The 15,308-nt window shown below is 46.2% G+C and overlaps 1 protein-coding gene across 5 annotated transcripts in view; it reads right to left on the minus strand.

The window, feature by feature from the left end:
• PTPRN2 (protein tyrosine phosphatase receptor type N2) overlaps positions 1 to 15,308 on the minus strand; it is an 822,430-nt gene that overhangs the window by 459,389 nt on the left and 347,733 nt on the right. For all 5 annotated transcript variants that reach the window (XM_025859126.2, XM_073888925.1, XM_073888924.1 and 2 more), the window contains 2 exons: positions 3,611 to 3,805; positions 2,333 to 2,373 (listed from right to left, as the gene is read on the minus strand). In XM_025859126.2, the coding sequence (XP_025714911.2) occupies positions 2,333 to 2,373; positions 3,611 to 3,805 (236 nt within the window). The remainder of the gene's footprint in view (positions 1 to 2,332; positions 2,374 to 3,610; positions 3,806 to 15,308) is intronic.

A 15,308-nucleotide genomic window follows, 5' to 3' on the forward strand; every position in this document is an offset into this window, starting at 1 on the left:
CTCTGTAGCAGACGCCCGAGCTGCACGGACTCTCGGTGTCCTCACGGCGCCCTGTGAGTCAGGAGCTCTCACCCTGCCCCCAGTCCCTCAGGGACGTGGAGAGGCCGGGAGTGAGCAGTCACGGGGACATGCACCTGCAGCCCCACAGCACCTAGGGGATCTGGGGTCTTCATAGCCAAGGCTTGCCCATCCTGACCCCGTTTCCTGGACAAGAGGGCCCTCAGAGCTACTTAATTGACATCTCGACAGATGAACATTATCTTACACACTCAGCACTGATTATCTGCCAGGCACTGTGCTCAGTGCTCTGCGCGCGCTCTCACTTAATTGCCACCTCAACCCGGGAGTGCAGTCCCAGTTTTATCTCTAGTCTGTAGGCTCTGGGGCTTACAGAGGTTAATAACGTGCCTGAGATCACTGATGGCAGATCCAGAATTCGAGTGCTGTTCCCGCTGATGCCAGAGAGGCTGCCACACCGCCTCTGGGGACCCCAGCATTGCCTCCAAGGGAAGCCGCTGGTCCCTCCCCCTGCTTGCTGCTGGTGCCCAAGAAGGGGGGGGGGGCACCTCCTGACGCGCAAGAGCAAGGGATTTCCCGTTTCACCATGAAATTACATCTCCAATATTAGACTAGATGGCAAGACAAAAAGTGGATTTACTTCACGTGTATCAAACACAAGATTTATAGGAAACTAAGGAAGGACTGTAAAGGAAAGTAATTATTCCCTTGTTGACTAGAAATTGTACATAATTTTTCCTTGTGTGTTTTGAAATATTTAAAGAAAATGGTATTTTGATAAAAACATGTGCTCAAATTTGGATTCCGAATGGTGACAGTACATAGCATTTCAGTTACCACGTACAGATGGAGCCCTGTCCTCAGGCTTTTAAAAGAAAGAGAATGGTGTTTTCACTTGAATTGTGCTCCATGAGAGGAGGAAACAAAAGATGTTAACAATTAAGAGCTCAGAAAATACAACACTCAGATGCCTTTTGGAAATAATTGCTTGAGGGGCGCCTGGGTGGCTCAGTCGTGAAGCGTCTGCCTTCGGCTCAGGTCATGATCCCAGGGTCCTGGGACCGAGCCCCGTGTTGGGCTCCCCGCTCAGGGGGAGGCCTGCTTCTCCCTCTCCCACTCCCTCTGTGCTCTCTGTCTCTCTCTCAAATAAATAAATAAGATCTTAAAAAAAAAAAAAGAAAAAATTGTTTGAAAATGTACCCCAAGTAACAGAGAAATGAATCAAAATTCAACTTGTTTAGGATGGAAAGGTGGGAGTATGGGAGCCCTGCGGGTCTTCAGCGAACCCACGTGGGTTGGAGTGTGTGCCCCCTGGAGGCCCCACAGCCCTGGCTCTGGCTGTTGGCGTCCCTCCACTTTCCAAGACGTGTTCTTAGGGCCACGTCTCCCTCCTCAGCTGAGACAGAGTACCCCCCAATTTCTGATGGACAATTAAGAGAATTGTTGATGTTTTCTTTTGCTACTTGCTAATAGCCATTGAACCAAAAACCACTAAGATAATCTGGAAAGAGAAGTACTAACCAAAAAAACTTTTTTCCACTCCACAAAAACAGGGTTTTGTAGAACCACATAATGCCACTGTCATTGCTTACGCACTGATTTTCTGCATCCTTAAGACCTATACTAATGAGCAAAGGTTCTTAAACAGGAAAAGCCAACAAACCAGTCCGTGAGGGGTGTTACCTGTGACCGAGCCCTTTTTCACACTGCCTTCCCGTCCAGCGCTGTCCAACAGACCCTCCAGCAATGATGGAGATGTTCTCCAATGTACCACCCAACCCACGTATTACAAAGGAACACTTGAAATGTGGCTAGTGCAACTGAGGAACTGAATTTTTATCTACTTAATTTTAATGAATATAAATTTAAATAGCCACATGTGGCTAGTGGCTACATCAGACAGTACAGGTCTAAATGACCCAGGGCCTGTGAAGGTCCGTGCTAAATGAAACTCGGGAATCACACACAGGATGATCTCAAGGACATACACCAGTCCATATCCCCAGGTAGGAAAATTCTAAGGAATATTAATTTTTTAATTTGCATTAACCACATTTTCCATATTTCTACAATGGGTAAATATTACTATATAATCTGAAAGTAGACATTAGTATATATCTAAATATACACCATTTTTTATGCTCTCTTTATACTTTTTCCCAATTTGGGGATTATTAGAGTTTTTCCAAACTTTTCTGAAAAAACAAGCCAACAAACCTTTGTATTTTGTCTGTTCCCAAACCATGAACAGAAAATTGACCGGTACAGCTCTAGATCTAAGGGGAACCAAACCTGCAGAGACGCCTCTCCGTACCTCCTTGTAAACGCCACCTTCACCGTCTGGCCCTCGGTCATCTGTGAAAGACACAAGCATTATCAGAACCCTTGTTGAGACCCTCATCATAGGTGCTGCAGTACCCAAAACACCAGAGAGTCCTTGACGGAAGGTCAGACAGTCAGGATGATGTCCGCCTAGTTTCTTCTAAAAAGTAAACCTTTTTGTTTATAGTACATTATTAGTGTTCTGTAAATGTCATGGAAGAGGAAGGGTGTCCCCACTAAAGACAAATGTGAGTTCAGTCATGAACGGCATCACCAGCCCCAGGGATCCGTGTGCTGTGCTTAGAGTTATAGCTCACAGCAAGATAAACCCACGGTGCCGACAGCAGTTACTAGCGACAGAAAAACAAAGGCAGGCGTCTCCACCAAACCACCTCAAGGTCAGATGTCCTCAGAGTTCACTACCTTTCTAATTATCCTAGTGGCAGCGCCCAACAGTGCAGAACTCCTGTACTCATGAAGCCCAAATGCCCAGGCACCTTCTAGACCCCCCCTCACCCTCAGGGAGGCACCCATCTTTTCATTCACTGATGGCCCAACACAAAACCTTGTCCTGCTGGGCTCTGGTACCCTCTTCTACATCCCGCCCTGCTTCCGGCTTCCAAGCAAGCCTCGGTTCCCAGCCCATGCATCTTCTCACTTGTGTTTTGGGCACATAATTTTTGTGTGCCTACTGTGTGCAAGGCACTGAATTAGATGCTTTCATGCAGTTGCAGCGACTCTGAGAAGCAATCAGGCACAGATAAGGCCATTCATCAGGGAAGCTGCTGTGTGTGTGTGTTTGTGTGCACAACATGTGTGCACATGCGTGCACACACACACACACACACACACACACTGGGGCGGTAGGGGGGAATCTCTGCTCTCTCCTTGGAGCGCCTCAGAGGGTGCATGTGAGCCTCGAGCAGATATTCGAATGAAGCCTTTTCACGGTATTATTCAAATATTTGACTCTCTTCACTAGCACAATCCAAACAAAAACACTTTCTATCATGCCTGTTTTTTTCTAACTCCGAACCTCAGCACAAAGAGCAATTTGCCTTTCAACATAATTGCTCTGGTAGGCTTAGCCTGTGAAGAAAGCCTTTTAGAGGCAAAAGTTCAAACAGACAAAAACTGTTCCTACAAATCCGCGTCTCCTCAGCAGAAGGAATGTTTAACAGCCTGCTGAGCCAGGCCTCTGCACAGCTGCAGCCTCAGCGCGCCCCACGAGCCCCACACATGTACGTGACCCCGGGGCTGGGAGGCTCACCTGCCATGCCGTCTCCGCCCTGCTTGCCAGCGTTGGCCTCTCTGGGCTTTCCTGCGGCTCCTTGAAGCTCCCCTTCTGCACCCACACCCTGCACGGCGGTAGCAATCACGTGGGCCATCTCGCCGAGGCCCAGGGGGCTCAGACCCTCCACAGGCTGCTTTCCCAGGTCCTTCAGGAGACTCCGGATAAGTGCTTCTGGGGGGCACACACAAAGGCAAGCACAGAGGACACCAAGGAGGAGCAGTCAGCCCTGGAACGAGGAGGTAAACGAGTGATCCCAAACAGGGGCACCGTGGGCACCCAGAAGCTCAGAGAGAAATGGGATTTAACGAGGAGCAGCAGAAGTTCGGTAAATGAAGAGCACAACATTTGTAATTTAAAAACTCACTGAATGGGCCTGGCAGCAGACTGGGCAATGGAGAGCAATGGGTTAGTGAATTTCAAGATAGATAACAGAAACTATTATTATCTTAAGAGCAGGTAAGCCTCCCCTGGGAGGCTCAGTTGGTGAAGCGTCTGCCTTCGGCTCAGGCATGATCTCAGGGTCCTGGCATCGAGCCCCGCGTCGGTCTCTCTGCTCCGCGGGGAGTCTGCTTCTCCCTCTGCTCCTACCCCCACTTTCGCTTTCTCTCTCTCTCTCTCAAATAAATAAATGAAATCTTTATTAAAAAATTTAAAAAAGATTTGAGAAACACTGAGCGGAAACTTGGTAACCTGCAGAACCACCCCAGGCACAACAGACTCCAAGCGGAGAGCAAGAAGGAAAAGGAAGAGAGAATGGGACCAAAAGCTAAAGGGAAAAAAAAAATCTCCCGCAATTCCCCAAAATTGCATTTGCTTTGAAAAGTCAAGGCACCAAACCCCCAGAAGAATGAGCACAAAGAGAACCACGCAGTGGCATCTCTTAGGAAGGTGAAGGTAAAGCAGACCCTAACCACAGCCAGAGGCTGAGACATGCATGGGGCGTGACGGGACACAGGCAGTGGGCTGACCTCAAGCAGAAGAGGGGACGGGACTCACCGCGCGTCTTCTGAGAGTGAGGTGTTTGACAGGATTTGTAATCATCGATTTGATAACACACATATGAACGACATATGTGAAGTGTTAAAAGAAAAAACATTTAAGTCTACGTCCAGTGAAAACATCCTTCAAGCCTGAAGGTGAGGGAAAGACATCCTATTATAAGAGGGGCCAAGCTGATCGGCGGCCAGTGGACCCGCACAACAAGACACAGCAGGAGGGTGACACCAGCTGGAAACACGGGCCTGTAGCAAGTGCTGAAAAGCTCCCAGAGGGTGAGTATGTGGTGCACCCGGACAAAAGTCTCTCTCCTCTTAGTGCCGCTAAAGGGCAGCTGGCCGGTCGACGGGAAGAAGTAACCACATTCAATGCATGTCGAGGTAAACTACACGGCACGGGAGGGTCACCGGCATAAGCTGCTGTAAGGTTTATCTGGATTTTACGTGAGGTGTGTGCGGATCACTCCAAGCAGACTTAGTGCTGGGACCCTGCCTGGGGTGATGGGGATGTGTAATGGCGTGTCAGTTACGTGTACACACACGTCCACACTCACTTGTACACTCGGCGTCCATGCATCTCATGACAAATCTCTCAGTAACAGGAATGTTTGATGGAGTTTTGTTTCTGATGTGGAGGGTGCCCCGACTTCTTCATCTTGGGTATCGAAGGCTGACGTGTCTGGTTCCTAAGTGGAGGTTTATGCAAGATGGGTACCCTCGTGACTGCCCCCTGTGAACCCTGGACCAGTGAGAGTTCACACTCTCTCCACAGCCTCGCTCAGGCAAGCCCCTGAACTGAGTGGGGTGGGGATTATTTTCCGCTTCTTGCAAATTAAGAAATTTAGGTTTTTCAGATTTTTTAATGTTTCCATCTTTGGAGCTCTTGCTCACCAACAGGCATGAGAAGCTCTCAACACTCAGGATTCAGCAGGCCCGGCAGGCAGGTGCCCTGCCCTACGCACATGCAGAAAGCGTGGGTCAAAGCCGCTCCTGCTGTCAGCCAGGATCCAGCAGGGGAAGGCCCAGACTCTCCGAAACAGCTTCACCAAACTCAACACTTGTCTGAGGTAATAACATCTGTACCACATGGCCGTGGCTGGAAAGCTACGTGCAGAAGCCCCCGGAACACTGTGCACAGCACCCCACCCCCCACCACCGGGCTCCACCTCTGAGTCTTGCTGACAGAGCAGGATGGCCTCACCTGGTCAAAGTGAGGTTTGTTCATAATAAAAGCCTGACAGGAGAGTTTGGAGCTATCCAGACTTACTGACTTTTCAAAGAAGCAGGTCAAGCCTACTGTGAATTCCTCGAGTGGAAGAAAACGCAGTCACGCTCACCTGTCCACCGAAGCTCGCTCTTTCAGGGGAGTCTTGCTCCACTGTCCTAAGGAAACTTTCATTTCTGAACATTGCGTGCCACGCCCCATGTTCTCCCACAGTCTCTTCCTTGCCAGGGAAGAGTCGCTGCCATAATTCTGATTTTGCTACGTGAAGACACTTTCTGTCAATCTTTACTCAAGACTTCCTGTTGACGACTGAGGTCCCTTCTGGATCGACAACGCTTGGAGTCTCCATGGTACTTGTTCTGGAAACACAGCTGGAGGTGCACTTGGCACGATCGTCAGATGGGGTCCTTGAAAGTGGGGGGGGACACAGAGCGTGTGGCATACGCCATCGACCCTCGTGGTCAGGACTGGACCGTAACTGCTCCTTCAGCAGCGGCAAAGCCCCGGTGAGGCCGACACGGAAGCCTTACGGCACCAACACAGGGCGGTGACGTCCCTGCACCACCCCAGCCTTGGCTTCTCTATCAACCACCTGTTCCTCATGCTCCGACGCGTGGTCTCACTGACCCTGGGGACACTGAGCTTCCCAGGAGTACCCACATCCTAGACACAGCAAACACTGCCTTTCACGTGCCAGCCAACCAATCCAGAGCCCACCGCTTGTCACGGCTTCTACCGGGCCCCCACCCAGCAGGCCACCAACCACCAGCCCTAATCGTCCCAGGGCCTTGCCCCAGAGCCGCTGAAATTATGTCTGCTCACTAGCCCCTCGCCCGCTGGGCCCACCTCACCTGCTTCTTCCTGAACGGTCCCCTCCGTCCGCCTCACCACCAACCTGGTGCTTCCCTGGGGGGGCCCTGAGCGTGGTCTCCTCTTGGGAACTGTCTTCAGCAGTCTGGCCAAACCTGACTAATAACAAAGCCCGCATCTGAAACCACTTGCTGCCAAAGGGAATGCAGACCGAAGCCTGTTCTGTGGCTGTCTCCCCTCCATCCCCAGAGCCTCTCACAGTCCCAAATGTTCAGCGACGGAACGCTTAACTTCAAGAACAACTTCCAGCACTAATTTCACTTCCTTATAAACAAAACATACCTAAAAATACAGAAAAGCTTGCCCGATGCAGAAGTGACAGGAGGCTGAAGACTTGAGCAATCCCACACAAACAGCAGCTGATGCTGGGATGACAGAAGGTACAGGCTGTTTCACGGGAAAGATAAAGATGCACTCCGGGATTGCAGGTGCATACCTGTCACAGCCATTGGGCTGTTTTGAAGAAATGTACTGTTCACTGCAGCTTTCAGAGTCAGAAGGAACTGTCCCAGAACCGTAACTGAGTCAGTGAGCAGCAAGCTGAGTACAACTTTTCGTTTTTGATTCCCACCAAACACCTTTCTCTTCTGATGCTTATCTCAGCAAGGTCTTGTGTCACCAGCCACTCCCATGGACCCCACATTGACCACAAAGCTCTCCTTCCTCTCAGGAAACAGACGGCACTGGGGACTTCCGGTTTGGAGTGCCCGCTGCACCCTGGGAAAGAAGATGTGCAGGAAACCCCCCAGAGGCACGCCAAGCCTTCCTCCTCTTGACAGGGCAGGGCCCCCCTGCCCTCACACCAATACCGATGCAGAGCATCTGCTCTGAAAAGTCCCTTTCAGAAAGAAGAAAGTCCACAGTGACCCGTGCTTGCCAAGTCCACTCCAGCAAGCCTTCTCTTTCATCACAGTGACAAAGAGAAACAATCCCAACAGAAATCGTGTCACAAAACACCCCACCCACTCACCACATGCAGACCTGACCATCCGTGCGACACAAGAACAGAGGGACACAGGGAACATGGTGTTGTGGGACCAGGGGCACAGCGACTGGTCCAAAAGGGAGGAAATGGTGAGCAGAGACCTCACCCACTGAGGCAGACAGGAGGACGGTGCCAGGCCATGTCTGCTCTCTGTGTGGACCCGTTAGCAGAGGCACTGCCTGGCATCAGCCATGAACAAGTGAGACAAGCATGTGAATCACTTATTCAGTGGCAGGCATACCGTAAGTGCTCAACGACTGTAACTACTATCATGATGATGAGGTGATGGTCAGGAATCATTTACCCTCCATCATTTTTCATCCCTTACAGTCTACCATAAATACACAGGCTCGGATTTCCATGGTGAGTTCTGGCTATAGTTCAGCATAATCCGTAAGCAAAGAGCAGAGAACATGCCACCTGTCCATCAGGATGCTTAGTTGTGCCAGTTGACTACTGCCTCCCAGTTTGTTCAACATTCAATTTAAGATTATACTTTCTGAGATGGTTCTTTGCCAAAGTATTAAGCCTCATTTTAAAGAAATGTTAACCTCAGTTATTAAAGTCAGGCCTCAGGCTCCATCCACCCACCCATCTACCCATCCATCCATCCATCCACCCACCCACCCACCCATCCATCCACCCACCCATCCATCCATCCATCCACCCACCCATCCATAATCCAACCATCCATCCATCCATCCATCCACCCACCCACCCATCCACCCACCCATCTACCCATCCATCCATCCATCCATCCATCCATCCACCCACCCACCCATCCATCCATCCATCCATCCATCCATCCATCCATCCATCCACCCACCCACCCACACATCCACCCACCTATCCATCCACCTGCGCCGTCCACCCATCCATCCACTCATCCACCCATCCATTATCCATCCAACCACCCACTCATCCATCATCCACCCATCCATCCAACCACCCATCCATCCATCCACCCACCCATCCATCCACTCTCCCATTCACCCATCCATTCACCTATTCACCTCATTAACTGGTACTGGGTACTCATTGTGTTCAGAACCTAGGAGTAGGAATCACTATTAGAAAGGATAGAGAATTAAAGGCATGATTTGCTGCAGAGCTACAGTAGGATTCACACATACATATCAAAATGTTTTGGAAGCCAGAGAGACTTGACTACTGCATAGTATTAAGCAAACTTAACATATGGGACAGACCAACCATAAAAACCCTGCAAGAACATCAAATGACAGCACAACTCAAGAAGTCATTTCATTTTCCTCCTAAAACAGACAAGTATTTGAGCTGACATGCTTTTCAAACTGTCACTTATTACCCTATTTGTAGGCAAATGTCTTTCCTGAAATTCAACCAACCTCCAAACTTTAAATCTACTTGTAAATTACTCCCTACATTTTACCCTCAGAAATTAACAATTACATTGATAAACTTAGATCTGACAAATGTCAGTCATAAAACTTTTAAAATATAAAAATATAAAACTTTTGTTAAAAAAGTTTTAAAAATTCTTTTTGTTTATAATTTCTAATGAAGAAAACCCAATTAATTTACTGATTTTTTTAAAAAGATAAACCCAAATTATGTCTTTAAAAAAATCTTACTGTATAATTTTGGGGTCTGAATTACCCTGAGCAAAACTTTTTCATTGAAAATTTCAGGAATATATTTCAAATAGAAAATCAATAAAATACATGAAAAAATAACCTAGACTAAAAAGTAAGCACAAGTCTTTGCTGTTTACTTCATCTCTAGCAGTATAAACACATCCACTTCAAGTGGCCTGCATTATTGCAAGGATGCCATAGAAGGTGAGAAAAGGCAAGCACCTAAAAGTAGAGGCCCTGATGCAGGTGGCCAAGGCCTGTCACAGCATGGTGCTGCACGCTAAATGCATGGTCCCCTTCGGGGGGGGCCAGAGTGCCCCCAGACATTTGCCAAGGCAGGGATGTTTAACACGTGTTGAATCAAAAATGTGTTTCCGGTGAACGCAAACTTCACCAGAAAAATCACTGGACAAAAACATTCCATTCCTAAGCACCGTGGCTCTCAGTCTCTGTCAGACCACCCTCTCAAGCAGAGCTAAGGTGTCCATCCTAACAGGGCTCCACCGCGTGGAATCCCTACCCTACCCCACTCAGTGGGCAGAGGATGCCACTTACCTCCCCTGGGACAACATTTCAGACTAAGTCAAGCCTCTGAGTGTCAAGGTTTACTGTCTACCTCAGCAGAATGTTTCCTCTCAGAGCCCCAGTCTCCAGTCTTCCACTGTCTCCAGACGTAGGAACGCAACCTGATGGGATCACTGTGCTGGAACTACAATGTAAAGGGGCCACAAGAATTATCACAGTGGTTATTCAGATCCTGGTTTGCAGCAAATTGGCCTTGGATGAAGCTGTGAAGCAGGCTAGATTCTCAGGTCCCTGCCTGTGTATGGCAGAGTCTATCCCTCACTGCCTCGTGCCATCTTCTGCGTAGGAGTCCAGGGTCTACTCCTGTCCTCACCTGTCCAAACGCCCCTCCCTTTGGCCCCCACTCACCCCCACCCAGGCTGCTCTGTAGGCAGCCTCTCTGTGTTGTTCACAGTATGGGTGACTCATTCCAGGCCTTGTTAAAGTGACTGATAATCAGTGAGTGATTTATGCCTCCCAGAGGCCCTAAAATTTAAACAGAAGAGTTCAGGAGATCCTCCTTCCTCCCACCCCCACCCCATCCTTTCCTTCCTTCCTTGCACAATTTCTATGCAGAGCTACTTCCCAGGTGCAGGAATAACGCACTTAACAAAGCCCTGGCTTTCACGAAACATTCATCCATATCAGAAGAGAAAGAAAATAAGCAATTGAAAACACAAATACATAGAATGTCTGGTGCTGATAGGGGCTATGGATAAATAACCCAGGATATGGAAGATGAGGGAGGTAGGAAGCCAATAATTGCCACTTGAAGGGTTTACTGTGAAAACAAAATAAAGTGTGTAGATTATCTACCACATTTCTAATAATCAATACAGTGAATGTGCAATGGTGCCCCTCTTCTAATAATCTTTAGATTATTAATTATCTAATTTAAGAACTCAGAAAAATTCTTATGGTTACCATACATCTTTTTTATTCACCTTCCTTCACTCTATTCTCATTATCCGGAAAAGAACAGGAATAGATCACCACAGGATAAAACTCATGTTCTTTAAGATAAAGATCAGAGAACAGGAGAGACTTTCCATGGGTCTCTTAGAATGCCTATAATAAGAAATATCTACCTTCAAGATGGAATAATAAAATATAATTCCTAAAATTATCTCCTCTCATCCAAAAAAGAAACTTTTAAGGTTTCATTAGTAAAAAATAACTTTTAAAAAAGAATTATTTTCACAACAACAAACCTTCAGTATGCAATGGTAGATTCAAAGTGGCTGACTAGCTTATGATGAGAACAAATAACACATGTCAGAAATCATCTCCCATGCCACCACTGTAAACCACACTGAGTTATCTCAAAGGCACCTACTGTCAATCATGTGAAGACGAACATAAATCAAGAGATCCTTTTTAAAAAGTCCAGCTAGCCTTGGTGGAATGAAGAGGGACCACGGCACAGAGCACAATCAAATACCACGTGCATCAAAGTGGAACATTCTTTTGTTCCATCAACAGCACCATATAATTCTGAGACCCGGGCAGCTTATAATGACATTTTAAGTAGCTTTCAATGCTCCAAGTGGGCTCTAGCAGAGCAATTACACAAATGTCAGGACATCAAATATGTAAGGCCTGGAGGAGATCAACTCACAAGCACAACTGCAGCAAGCCTGACCTGCAGAAATTATATGTCTTAATAGGGTCACCCAGACAAAATGTTATAAGCTTTAGAGAATAAGCAATGTGCAGATAACCTCACTACAATATTGCTTTAACAAGGAAGATGTGGTTCATGTATAACAGCTTTTGCTCTTAAATGTCTTTATCACCATGCGTATATGAAAGCACACAATTTAGCCATGTCCAAACACACATCATCATCATCTCTACCATGATCATCACTACTGTCACCATGATCATCATGACCCTCACCATCACCACCACCACTACCACATCATCACCATCATTATCACCATCATCAACACTACCACCACCATCACCATCACCACCACCACATCATCATCATAATCAACACCAGCACCATCATCACCATCACCACCACCACCACCACCATCACCACCACCACATCATCATCATAATCAACACCAGCACCATCATCACCATCACCACCACCACCATCACCATCAACACCACATCGTCACCATCATTACCACCATCATCAACACCAGCACCATCATCTCCATCACCACCACTACCACCATCACCACCACCATATCATCACTATCATCACCATCAACAACACCAGCACCATCATCTCCATCACCACCACCACCATCACCAACACCACCACCACATCATCACCATCATTTTTTTTACTATTATGTTAATCACCGTACGTTATATCATTAGTTTTTGATGTAGTGTTCCATGATTCATTGTTTCTCCATAACACCCAGTGCTTCACGCAGAACGTGCCCTCTTTAATACCCATCACCAGGCTAACCCATCACCCCAGCCCCCTCCCCTGTAGAACCCTCAGTTTATTTTTCAGAGTCCATCGTCTCTCATGGTTCGTCTCCCCATCTCATTCCCCCCCTTCATTCTTCCCCTCCTGCTATCTTCTTTTTTTTTTCTTAACTTATATTACATTCTTTGTTTCAGAGGTACAGGTCCATAATTCATCAGTCTTAACACAATTCACAGTGCTCACCATAGTCCATACCCTCCCCAATGTCTATCACCCAGTCACCCCGTCCCTTAGACCCCCACGACTCCAGCAACCCCAAGTTGGTTTCCTGAGATTAAGAATTCCTCATATCAGTGAGGTCATATGATACATGTCTTTCTGATTGACTTATTTCACCTAGCATAATACCCTCCAGTTCCATCCACGTCATTGCAAATGGCAAGATCTCATTCCTTTTGATGCCTGCATAATATTCCATTGTGTATATATACCACATCTTCTTTATCCATTCATCTGTCGAAGGACATCTTGGCTCTTTCCACAGTTTGGCTATTGTGGACATTGCTGCTATAAACATCAGGGTGCACGTACCCCTTCAGATCCCTACACTTGTATCTTTGTGGTAAATACCCAGTAGTGCAATTGCTGAATCAAATGGTAGCTCTATTTTCAAATTTTTGAGGAACCTCCATACTGTTCTCCAGAGTGGTTGCACCAGCTTGCATTCCCACCCACAGTGTAGGAGGGTTCCCCTTTCTCCGCATCCCCGCCAACATCTGTCACTTCCTGATTTGTTAATTTTAGCGATTCTGACTGGTGTGAGGTGGTATCTCGTTGAGGTTTTGATTTGGATTTCCCTGATGCCGAACGATGTTGAGGACTTTTTCATGTGTCTCTTGGCCATTTGGATGTCTTCTTTGGAAAAATGTCTGTTCATGTCTTCTGCCCATTTCTTGATTGGATTATTTGTTCTTTGGGTGTTGAGTTTGATAAGTTCTTTATAGATTTTAGATACTAGCCATTTATCTGATGTGTCATTTGCAAATATTTTCTCCCATTCTGTCAGTTGTCTTTTGGTTTTGTGGACTGTTTCTTTTGCTGTGCAAAAGCTTTTTATCTTGATGAAATCCCAATAGTTCATTTTTGCCCTTGCTTCCCTTGTCTTTGGTGATGTTTCTAGGAAGAAGTTGCTGCGGCCGAGGTCGAAGAGGTTGCTGCCTGTGTTCTCCTTTAGGATTTTGATGGACTCCTGTCTCACGTTTAGGTCTTTCAACCATTTGGAGTCTATTTTTGTGTGTGGTGTAAGGAAATGGTCCAGTTTCATTCCTCTGCATGTGGCTGCCCAATTTTCCCAACAACATTTGTTGAAGAGACTGTCTTTTTTCCATTGGACATTCTTTCCTGCTTTGTCAAACATTAGTTGACCATAGAGTTGAGGGTCCATTTCTGGGCTCTCTATTCTGTTCCATTGATCTATGTGTCTGTTTTTGTGCCAGTACCATATTGTCTTGATGATAACAGCTTTGTAATAGAGCTGGAAGTCCGGAATTATGATGCCACCAGCTTTGCATTTCTTTTTCAACATTCCTCTGGTTATTCAGGGTCTTTTCTGGTTCCATACAAATTTTAGGATTATTTGTTCCATTTCTTTGAAAAAAGTGGATGGTATTATGATGGGGATTGCATTGAATGTGTAGATTGCTCTAGGTAGCATTGACATCTTCACTATGTTTGTTCTTCCAATCCATGAGCATGGAACATTTTTCTATTTCTTTGTCTTCCTCAATTTCTTTCATGAGTATTTTATAGTTTTCTGAGTACAGATCCTTTACCTCTTTGGTTAGATTTATTCCTAGGTATCTTATAGTTTTGGGTGCAGTTGTAAATGGGATTGACTCCTTAATTTGTCTCTCTTCTGTCTAGTTGTTGGTGTATAGGAATGCCACTGAGTTCTGTGCACTGAAATTATATCCTGCCACTTTACTGAATTCCTGTATGAGTTCCAGCAGTTTTAGGGTGGAGTCTTTTGGGTTTTCCACATAAAGCATCATATCATCTGCAAAGAGTGAGAGTTTGACTTCCTCTTTGCTGATTTGGATGCCTTTGATTTCTTTTTGTTATCTGATTGCTGTGGCTAGGACTTCTAATACTATGTTGAATAGCAGTGGTGATGGTGGACATCCCTGCCGCATTCCTGACCTTAGGGGGAAAGCTCTCAGTTTTTCCCCATTGAGAATGATATTCGCTGTACGTTTTTCATAGATGGCTTTTATGATATTGAGGTATGTACCCTCTATCCCTATACTCTGAAGAGTTTTGAACAAGAAAGGATGCTGTACTTTGTCAAATGCTTTTTCTGCATCTATTGAGAGGATCATATGATTCTTGTTCTTTCTTTTTTTAATGTATTGTATCATGTTGATTGATTTGCGGATGTTGAACCAACCTTGCAGCCCAGGGATAAATCCCACTTGGTTGTGGTAAATAATCCTTTTAATGTACTGTTGGATCCTATTGGCTAGTATTTTGGTGAGATTTTTTGCATCCATGTTCATCAAGGATATTGGTCTGTAATTCTCCTTTTTGATGGGGTCTTTGTCTGGTTTTGGGATCAAGGTAATGGGGGCCTCATAAAACGAGTTTGGAAGTTTTCCTTCCCTTTCTAATTTTTGGAACAGTTTCAGATCAATAGGTATTAATTCTTCTTTAAATGGTTGGTAGAATTCCCGTGCAAAGCCATCTGGCCCTGGGCTTTTGTTTGTTGGGAGATTTTTGATGACTGCTTCAATTTCCTTAGTGGTTATAGGTCTGTTCAGGTTTCTATTTCTTCCTTGTTCAGTTTTGGTAGTTGACACAAATCTAGGAATGCATCCATTTCTTCCAGGTTATCTAATTTGCTGGCATAGAGTTGCTCATAATATGTTCTTATAATTCCTTGGTATTGGTTGTGATCTCTCCTCTTTCATTCATGATTTTGTTGATTTGGGTCATTTCTCTTTTCTTTTGGCTAAGTCTGGCCAGGGG

This window comes from Callorhinus ursinus, unplaced genomic scaffold (assembly GCF_003265705.2).
Source record: "Callorhinus ursinus isolate GAN/ISIS: 27379988/994484 unplaced genomic scaffold, GSC_fseal_2.0 scaffold99, whole genome shotgun sequence".
In the NCBI taxonomy this organism is placed as follows: Eukaryota; Metazoa; Chordata; class Mammalia; order Carnivora; family Otariidae; genus Callorhinus; species Callorhinus ursinus.